The 10,892-nt window shown below is 37.7% G+C and overlaps 1 protein-coding gene across 1 annotated transcript in view; it reads left to right on the top strand.

Annotated features, from left to right (window-relative positions):
- Window positions 1-4,130, top strand: part of LOC104515886 (ephrin type-A receptor 7) — a gene marked incomplete at its 5' end in the record, with an annotated part of 94,006 nt that extends 89,876 nt beyond the window's left edge. The window contains 3 exons of the mRNA XM_010160067.1: window positions 359-552; window positions 1,661-1,816; window positions 2,997-4,130. Of these exons, the coding sequence (XP_010158369.1) occupies window positions 359-552; window positions 1,661-1,816; window positions 2,997-3,111 (465 nt within the window). The remainder of the gene's footprint in view (window positions 1-358; window positions 553-1,660; window positions 1,817-2,996) is intronic.
- Between the last annotated feature and the right edge of the window lie 6,762 nt (window positions 4,131-10,892).

Below are 10,892 nucleotides of genomic sequence, written 5' to 3'. Positions count from 1 at the left end.
CACTCTTTCATAAAAGCCTTAGGGCAAGTAATAATGCTTTCTGAAATAACTCCATTTATCAATCTATCTGTTGCTCCCTTGGTGAATTTAATTGTTGTTTCTCACTGCTCACTTGACTAGGTAATATAGCTACGTTCTGCACATACAGAACAATATGCTTAATAAGCCCAAAGATAAAGTCAGGGAAATTATTTGAAAACATGAAGGCTAGTGTCAAAACAACAGACTCATGGTTTTACAACACTGATGGTAAATTTTAGTTTATTGATTTTTTTCCTTATTATTCCTTGAACTCAGTAGCAATATGTATTTCTTAAATATCCCTTGATGAAAAATGATTAACTATGTTGGCTACTAGGTTATAAAAGCAATCGAAGAAGGCTATCGTTTGCCAGCACCCATGGATTGCCCAGCAGGACTGCACCAGCTGATGCTAGATTGTTGGCAGAAGGAACGCGGTGAAAGGCCAAAGTTTGAGCAGATAGTTGGTATTCTGGACAAAATGATTAGAAACCCAAACAGCTTGAAAACCCCAATGGGAACTTGTAGCAGGTAAGAAAAGCTTTAGTGTGCGTTCGTATGGTGGTGCGCATGGCTGAGTTCTGGATGTTCTGCTTGGTGGCTGGTTCCAGTTCACATTTACTCCATGTATCTCTCAGTTCCTCCTTCCTCCTGTTCCCTGTTCTTCCCTTCCCTCATTTGCCCTTCTTTTTTGCCATGCTGAACAAAGCCAAAAAGGACTTTCTCAAAAAAATAACCAAAATAAAGTTAATATCATGGAACTAACACACTTTGCAGTAAACTACTGCCTGCTTGTCTCTTTCCACACGCTCACCACTTAGCAGTCTTTGGTTTCCTTGTTTCTTAAAATTATGAAGTCTGGAGGGCCAGCATCATCATCTACTGTAGTTTTATATGATGCATCCCTTGCCCTAGGAGCTGCTATGGTAGAATTAGTAATTGATAACACTCATGCTTTGCCAACGTTCTTCGGCATTGCTACACTCTAGATTTTTACCTTTCATTTTCTGGCTTTAACTCCTTTCAGTGATTGCCTCTCATTTTGTTTCATGGTGTAGCTTTTAATTGCTTCTTCATAAATTTCAGGTGAATTATTCTATCATGGTGATCTTTTGATCTGCCAGCTAGATCACTGCAGTAGGGAATCAACTGACCTGTGTTCTGCTCCCAGATCTTCTACTGACTGATTTTCTGTGTGACCTTAAGCAACTTACTTCGTGTCTCTGCTTTTTCCTTGTCTTTGTTTTGTCCCATCCAATTGAATAATGGGAATAGCTACTACTGTATTTTCTAGGATGCTTAAAAGAATAACATCTTTATTTTACTCAGCAACTTTAGTTGCAGCTGCTGTCATGCTAGGTAATAAGGTTGATTTTCTGTGGGTAATAGTTCATTAGGCTGATTTTGCTCACTCTGACTTTTCATCATTTACGTGAATAAGCTTAGGACATACATATTGTGAGGTACAGAGTAGTCAAGGGCTATTCACAGGATAACCTAAACTGTGTATAAAGGCCTATTACTTTCTACTCTTGACATTTTTAATACCCCAAACTTATTTGACTATCACCTTGCTAAATGCTCCCTGATGTTTTACTCTCTTTGGAAACAACTTACTTTCCTTTTTCCTTCTCCATAGACCAATTAGCCCTCTTCTGGACCAGAACACTCCCGATTTTACCACTTTCTGCTCCGTAGGCGAATGGTTACAAGCTATTAAGATGGAAAGATATAAGGATAATTTCACAGCAGCAGGCTACAACTCTCTTGAATCAGTTGCCAGGATGACTATTGAGTAAGTTAGTACTGGGCATGTTTAACTTGCATTTAGGGAATTTCTAGGTAAAATAACACACAATGTTCAACTCTAAAACTTTGCCCTGAGTACAAACGTGCTACTTGGTATTAAGCCAGCTGGCTTAGCAGCTGATGATGTTGTACTAGAGCATCCCATGAAAGGGCAAATACTCTGCTACCTATGTGTGGCATCACTTTTTTCCCTGGTTTTGAGACCAATTGAAATAAAACCAAGGGGCTAAACTTTGAGAGAGAATGTGACCCCTTTCAAAGTATGTATGTACAGAAAAACAACCACTTTGCCTCCACTACCTAAGTGGTACTTTTTTCCAGACATGTACTAGGAAGATGTGGAATTTTCTTCTAATTGGCTGGGGGCTGTCTGTGTCCTGCAAGAAATGCCTTTGCATCAGGATAAAAGTCTATAGAAGCAAAACAATTTTCTGAAGGCAAGCATGGCCTGTATTGGTACTGCCATCTTAAACAGATCTTCTTGGCACCCTGGAAACAACATTCTTGTCCTGGTGGTTGTCAAACACACGTAATTCCTCTTACACAGAGCAGTATTTTTCTAAACAAGTTTCTAAACAATATTCTCAAGTTTGCAACCCTACTCTTATCTTCCTGTTATTATTAGAGGTCTCAGCTTGGGAACTGTCACCTGACCCCATAACCTTCTAGTAAGTCAGTAGTACTAGTAACAGTGGAATGGAAACAGCTGCTCATCTTTCATTTGCATGATGGGTATGGGTCAATATGCAAAGGATTTCTCTAGGCATCTCTTTAGAAAGCAGAATGTGGTCCCCAAAATCTTGTATTTATATATTACTGTGTCCTGAAAGGCACCCGAAGGATTTTAAAGAGAAGTGTCTCTTTCTTCGGGCATCCTTGAAAGCCACCATAAAAGATTATCGTAGTGCAAAACATACTGGCCTCAGTCTCAGATGTGGAGATATACGCAGTGTAATTACATGAGACTCGCCATGTAATTGCACTCCTTGATGAGGAGTTGAACAGCATCTATATGAAACTTCACAGTACTGAGCTGGGGTTCCAGCGTAGCTCCTGTGTCAGAAACCTGTAGCCTAGACCACTACATAGCTTTGACTCACAGTTGAATACCATACAATAGCAGTCTAAGTTGAAAAATTAACAATGTGCGCATTTATCTTCCCCAGGGATGTGATGAGTTTAGGGATCACGTTGGTTGGTCATCAAAAGAAAATCATGAGCAGCATTCAGACTATGAGAGCACAAATGCTACATTTACACGGCACTGGCATCCAAGTGTGATAGACATTTCTCCCTTATGAGGGAGGTGACAGACTGAAAGAACAGCACTGGCCTTCAGTATATATGAAGTGCTGCTAGAAGACACTTGATTTCCTGGGTCCTTCCTGCAGTGAATAGAAGAGCTACAAGAAGCACCTACAGACTTGAACTCCTAAGTGCCACCAGAATTTATGAAAAGGGAATTAGGATCCACCAGTGGTGGCAAGGAAAACAGCAGTGACAATAAACAAAGTACTACCTGAATAAACATACAAACACCTTGAGCTCTCTAACCTCCTTTTTATCTAATAGACTTTTTAAATGTACATAAAAATTTAAAAAAGAATATATTTGTCAGATAAAATCATGATATTATTGTTGAATTCAACAAAATATTTTCCTTAAATCTGTGATTTCTGAATCTTTTTTTAATCATTTGTGTTTATTCTTCATAAAGACTTTCTTTTAGTATGATGTTTATATCTTTGGACCTTTTTAGTGCTAATTCTATGACACATTACTACACTGGGTACCTCTGAAGGGTTATTTGAGTTCCTAGAGATTTAAGAAGCATGACCAAGCAATGTATATCTGTCCAAACTTTGGTATCCTTTTGTGCCATTTACTTTTGTTAGATCAGCACCGTATTGACATGGCTAGCTAATTGGCAGGGAGTCAGGAAAATGCAAGTTGCCAAGAGCTCTGATATTTTTTAAAGAATTTTTTAAGGTTACACATATACTATCTTTTAAAAGAAAATAAAAGAGAAAAAAAAAAAAGAAAGAAAAGAAAAAAGCAATAATGACCCCTAAGTAGTTCTAGGCACTTTTAGCAAATTGTTTGTGAGATGATTTTAATGGACTAGAGTTAAAGTGAGATATATTCTAAGATATAGATCTACGACTGTAAACCTGCTGAGACACTGCATTGAATGGACAAGTGATTGTAGGAGTGTCTCAGAACATGGGTGCAGTTCTCCAGTGTTACCTAAACCATTTAATCTGAGCACATCACATTTTTTTTCAATACTCTGCATTAGCGAATCTGAGAAAAACAGCTGGCATATATTTTATATGAGTTTAAGCTGAATGCAGTCCAGCTGTCAGAATAAGGACATAGATTTTATAAGAGAACTGTAGAGCACGAGGCAAGGGGCAGTTCAAAATTTTCAAGTTTTTTACAAGCTTTTGCTGCTCTGAACAAACATACATGCGTGTGCTCACACAGACACAACAATCATTCATCAGGAACACAGATGCAACAGTAGTTGCTCAATGGAATATCTTTTTACACTATTTACTTATATATGAATTTTGTTTGATTAAATTATTTAACTAACATAAGCAATAATGAACAGTGTCTTTACAAATATTGCAGGAATGTATATGAGCCAGAGATAAATGCTTTAAAAAAAAAATCTGAAAATTCTGAACTACCCCAGCAATGAAATGCTGTACTTCCAAAGAGAATTGGGCTGCTTCTATTGATTTTGATAGAGAAAGATCCCAGGGATCAGTCATAAATTGGTCTTGTTTGATAATGTGGGCATCCACACAAAAAAAATAGAAATGAAAGAAAAACCCTGTAAATGTTCCTTTGTAAAATTTGTAAATTTTATTTATACTGTCTTGTTTTGTACACACATTTATGTGTAGTGAGCTCTGAATACATTGAAAATGCACTATATTTTTCTATTTTACTTGCAGAGCATCACAAACAAACATGTATATTCAGTGCTACATAATGTGTTTTCCCACATTTAGGACCAAAGATAGTTATCAAAAACTTAAATGCATCATTTTCCCCCTCCTTTTTTCTCCCCCTTTTTAGATCACTGTACAGTGTTATATTTGTCATTTTATTTATTTGTTTAATTAGAAAAATCAGTTTGGTTATACTAATTTTTTGTTCCCTCTGCCTTTGTTGAAAAAAATCTGTAAAAAGCTTTTAACTAGCATAATCCCGTTACATAGACACTTCCATTTGTAATCTTTGTAATAGACTGTAAATATATTTTTGGAACTATAATGCAATGTGCATAAGGGTTATTTTTCAGTGTCCATATATGATTGTTTATACAATTCACAGCACTTTACATTCATGCTGAGAAACCTAATTTATTGCCTGGATTTGGGCAGAGTAAGAAAAAAAGGTGAATATTCTTATTTCGTATTAGATTGTCATGCAGTAGAAATGGAGTTATTTTCATGTATGCAGCTCAAGATGGTTTTTTAACTATTAAAATTAATTTTCTAGAAATGCTGTAGAAGTAGGACGCAGAGTAGACTGCATGCCCGATAGATACTGAAATTAGTACACGCAAGCACTCGGCCGAGGCACTTCAAGTAGCCATTGGAACGCTTCTAATGAGTCAACATAGTTTTGTGTTATAACAAATGCTAAGTGCCTCGCTACTGGGGTGAGCATCCATGGGCAGCTGCACAGGGTTCTTGTCAGTTTTGCTGCTGCTTTAGGCACCCAACTATGGATTTAGGAGCCTAAGTTCAGGCACCTGCTTCTTTATAAACCTTGGCTATTTTTTCTAAGGGCTTGGTGATAAAAGGTGCGGTGCAGCAATGCTGGTATTGCTGAGAACCCACAAACCCTAAATGCAAGTGGGTTGAGACCAGGCTTCATCGTTAGGACTGGTTCAATATTCTGAAGCACAGAGGCCTCAAAGCATCTGTGGTGACCTGGGCTCACACACGTAAAAGTGAAGGCCCTAATGGTATTTCTTCCTTATTTTTCCTCATTTGATTTAAGCCATTTTCTTTGAATAGTAAATATATTTTAGCATTCGTCTATATACCTTGACTGCCTTAATGTTGCCACAGATTTTTACACATTTGAAAGTGGTAGAATAGACCCAGAAAGCACAATCACTATCAATACAAATAAGTATCTATCTGTTCAGAACATTACTGCAATTTACCGCACATGCATGTATATGGATTTGTAACCGGTAGAGCAGCAACATATTGACATTGGTTGCAGTTCCCCAAGTACCAGGAGAACATACTCCAGTGTAAGAAAAATAAAATGCCTGAGAAAGTTGATGTTCATGGGAGGAACTGCGGAAAAAGTTGGGTCGGAGGGAAAATTAAAGTCTAAATGATGAAACAAAGAAATGATCTCAGTTCTAGCGTAATTTCATTGAATTTGGAAATTGTGCATCACTAAAGAAGACAGATTATCAGGCTGTCAGTGAGGTTGATCTTTCTTGACTTTATCCATCTACAAGCATCTAAAAAAGAGATGCCTAAGACAAGCAGGATGAATCTTCCTCTGTGAATGTTTATCTCCATTATCTGTAGAGGGAACCCAGATGATTAGCTTAAATGAGGTGTCTAATGTCTAGATAGTTCCACTTAGGTGAGGTGATTCCTACCCTTTATGTCCTTGGCTGCTACAGTTTCCTACGCAAGCTGAGTGTCGTAGAAAGGCAGCTCTTTCACTTCTAGTATGTCCCAGAACGTATTTAAACTGGGCTTTATCACAAAGAGAGGTGATTTTTTTTTTTTTTTTTAATTCACAGATTTGTAACAGATCATCTAAATGCTTTTTGTATATGGGAATTAATTACTGAAAGAAATTGTGATTGTTCTGAGGAAGACCTGCCTAGTAAATTACAGTTATTTAATATTTTAAACAATCAGAAGTATTTGCTGACATGCTGCTTCAGTCCAGAGGTTATGTGATCAGATATGATAGTTGCTGTTTGCAAAACCATGTTTATCTAAAGCCTTGTCATGTAAAAATCTCCAGGAGGCAAAGATGCTTAAACATATCTCGAATTGAATGTTGCCCTTAATATCTCAATAATTGAGCTCTGTCTGTATTATTCCTCATTTAAAATGATTTTTTTTCATATTTGTTTAAGCTGGAGTTATCTGGCATCCACTGAGGGAGTTTGCCGAAATGATTTTAAATTAAATTTGCTTTTCTCCACTAATAGTAGTACATGGTAAATAGTTTCCACTGTTTTGAATGTTATAAAAACTGTTGCTTTATTGTGGGGGATGAAGGGGTTTATTTTTGTTTTGTTGTTGGTATTTTTTTACATTTATTGATTAGTAGTTGAAATAAAAAAGTAATAATTTGTCCTTAACTTTCTAAATAATTAATATGTAGCAATTTTGAGAATTATTTAAATTCCGCGAATTTTGGTTTACTACTGAGACGGTGATCATGTCACTACATCCCTAATACCAAGCAGTGCCAAGAGACCTTGCCACAGGGGTGGCTTCAGCCAGCATTCTGTTGCCCAGCAATGGCATGAAGCAGTCCACTGGCTGTATGCAAGGAGTGACGGCCAACTCAGCCAAAAAAGGGTCGTTTCACCTTCTAAAAATATATATGTGACATTTTAGAGCTAAGGCACCCTTAATTCATAACTTCCCTGCATGCAGGTAGAAACCAGTATGCTCATCATATGCATTAGGTTCTTTTGGTGGTTTTTGTTGGTTGGTTTGTTTGTTTATTTTAAACAAGTGATATTTGGGGTGCTTGTGGAAAAAAAGAGTTCCCAGACAGGATGACAAGCCCAGTTTAAGAAAAGTACAATACGTATTCTTGCCTAATAGTAATTCTGGCAGCTGGTGCTGCCTAGTTATTCAGACAGTTGGTGCTGTGATTTGCTGAGCAACTAGCACAGCAGGGTTACTGCATGTTCGGGACCTGTTAGGATTGTACTGCTGATGAATTACCTGATATGTAGAAACAGGCAATTTTTTTTCCCCCCACTAACTTGGAATGGACTTGCAGATAGTAGATTTGGGATTCACAAGACTGCTCAAAAGTCTTAGCCTCAAACTAATTTCTAGTAAAACAAGAAATTCTGGGCAGCAGACTGTATTTCCTCTCCTATTCCCCTAAGGGCCATCTAACCTTGCCAACAATTACTTTTAAACAGAGATCTTTATTGTTTGCATAGCACAGCCTTCTATTTACTTGAGAATAGGCAGTTCTGTAATTAAATTTCCTGCAAAAAGGATTGGGGAGGGCGGGGGGAGGAGGGAGTGGAGAGGGAACACCAAAGTTTGGAAAAAAACCCCATGAAAACAAAGAAAAACCCAATCTAACAAATGACCTGTGAAACCCAAAGTAGACTGGGATCACAATTTTTGTAACACATTCCATAAAAGACTTTGAAAAATATGGGAGATTAAACCATAGGAATAAAATGTGCAGTATCCTGACAAGAGTAGTGGGAGAATGGGAGAATGAAAGCTACATTTGTGGGAGTTTTTTCCTCCCTGGATTTGGTTTTGTAATATTTTTAAGTTAGGGTAATTAATGCACACATTTAGAGTAAAGCCTATTGGGACAGGAGAAGGGACAAAATTAGCATGTCTATAACATCCATGGAATTCTCAGTGCACTTTCAGGGTGTCTAAGGGTCAGGCATCCTGAAAGTGAAAGGAATCATGTGGAGATTATATGCTGTACAGACCGTGTAGGTTATGTCCAGTGAGGTTAAAGGTTAAAGAGGAAAACCCTCACTTTTGTACCTGTTGAAAAGTCAGAAGATGAGAGTAAATGGAGACGGGTGTGAAGTCATTCAGAATGTGTGAGTCTTAAATTGTAGGACTCCACAAGACATTGCTGGCAGAGGAGTTAAGGAGGGTTGAGATTTTTTGTTTAAGAGACACTGTTAATAAAATATACCTAATAATCTAGTGTAGAGAGGTTTCAGTACTATGATTTTTCCTCAGGCCAGATTGGAATTTGTCAAAGAGACTAAATTGAGACAGATGGGAAAGCAACTGGTAATACACAGCTCATTCAAGCAGACTTGAAAGAGACATGAAAGGAGAATTTTGCATTAAAAGACTGAAAATAAAACATGAACTCTGACTATATTTACTCTCAGAAGGCTTTAGAATAGTTTTCTTTAAGTCTAGGGTAATGCTCGCAGATTTTAGCACTGATACTATACAAATTGGGTGAAATTAAAGTCTAATTAGAGTGGAAAAAAATATCACCACAAGTCAAAAAATGGTTGATGTCTTGATAGGCTTTGAAAAAGATGCGAAACATCCATGCGAAACTTGTGCAGCCAGCCAAATGAATCTTGGAGGAAACAAGGCATAATGCCTAGTGCCAGAAGAGCTAAATCAGGAACAGAAAATCTATTCACCCGTGAACGAAGGCTTCTGTATTTATTGAACCAAATAACCAATTATAGAACGGTGCTGCTAATAATAATTAATACTAATAATTAAAAACAAAAAATTAGAAGTCATCTGATGAATCATAATATGGCTAACACTGAAAAACACACTTGGTGCTTGGGTATGCCCAAGCATAGCTATGCCCAAAGACTTATGTGTGCTACTGCTATTAGAGTTCTGGGACTCTGAGTATTACAAATAATTTATAAACTGGAGACGTTATAGCCCCCAGTCCATAACTAAAGCCTTCCTCTTTTTTGCCAAAAAATGGAAGAAATGCTGAGGAGTCTGTAAGGTATATCAGGTGCAATAGAAATTATCTTCTGATTATTTCCTTAGGCTTAACAAGAAAACCATGAGTTTACCTCTTACATTAAGAAACAAACTTCCTGCTCCTGTCTCACTGAGAAGAAATATAAACCATTAATTCTACTAGGACATCCAAATTTGGCTTGAAAGAGGCTAGAACGAAGAATGATAGGTAGAATTTATCCACACTGATCCCTTGTATTTCATGTCTGTAGGAAAATTGCTCAGGCAATTTCTTGACTATCATTCAACTTGTCTTACTATGCCAGCTTCCACTGGCTTCCTGAAGGGATGCATGTTTGTTTTCAAGATGTCTGCTGGAAAACATGTTTCAATCTCCTTTCCTCAGGAATACAGCAGTTTATGCCAAGACTGCATATGTAGCTTGAGAGTAAGAAGGTGCAGGAATCTCAGATTAGTTCTCTCCAACACATTTTTTCAGTCATAATGGTAAATTGTGTTCTGCCATTGAGGTTGCACATAGTAAATTGCGTAAGAAATCTGATTTGCCTGAAATAAACTTAGTAAAATTGTCCAGATAACTCCTGAAGGCCACTCAGAAATGGCAGTTTGTAAGTGGTGGTTAAGATGTTGTTCGGAAAGTGAGAGATGGGTCTATCGGAAGTCTGTGTGTGCCGCTTTCACATCCTGCAAAACTCTACGTACCAAAGTATGAAGCTTTCTGGGTAGCAGATATCCACTGTCAGTCTGACCAAAACTAGACCACAAATGCAAAATCTCCAAGTCCATAAGAATAAACAAATAAGAAATTAATTCTGTAACAGTACTAAAAGAAGTCTTTACCATTTATTCAGATTTGTCTTGGCAGCACTAGTGCTTTCACATGGCATCAGTGGAAGAGTAGGATGGGTCCAGACAATAGAAGAGAATGGGATTGGGTGGAGTCAGGAGACTCACTGGGTAGAAAAGAAGAAGCTGAGAGGAAGTGGTGGACCTGTAGGTGACTTTGGGCAATCTTTGTATTTCTCTTTCAGGATCTTTGCGGGGCAGATCCCTTGCCCTCAGCCCATTTCATACCAGGTCTCTCTCCTGGCCTTTATATTCAAGTAGCCCCTTTAATTCTCCCTTATATTACTCTGTACAAAATATTGATGTCTTCTTCCCCAGTAGCCAGTGTCTGTACCCTCATAAGATTCTGGAGAAGAAGACAGGGTTAGATTTAAAACCAGGCCAATATGCCTACAGGAAGAAATTGGGCCAGCAAGGCATTGAAAGGGATTCCTAATGAAGAATTTCCTTTGTTATTATTGGACCTCAATACTAAGTGATTGCTGTTGTGGAGAGAAAGGCTGCATCTTA

Source organism: Eurypyga helias, unplaced genomic scaffold (assembly GCF_000690775.1).
Source record: "Eurypyga helias isolate BGI_N326 unplaced genomic scaffold, ASM69077v1 scaffold14420, whole genome shotgun sequence".
NCBI lineage: Eukaryota > Metazoa > Chordata > Aves > Eurypygiformes > Eurypygidae > Eurypyga > Eurypyga helias.
This window is presented reverse-complemented; position numbering and strand designations above follow the sequence as displayed.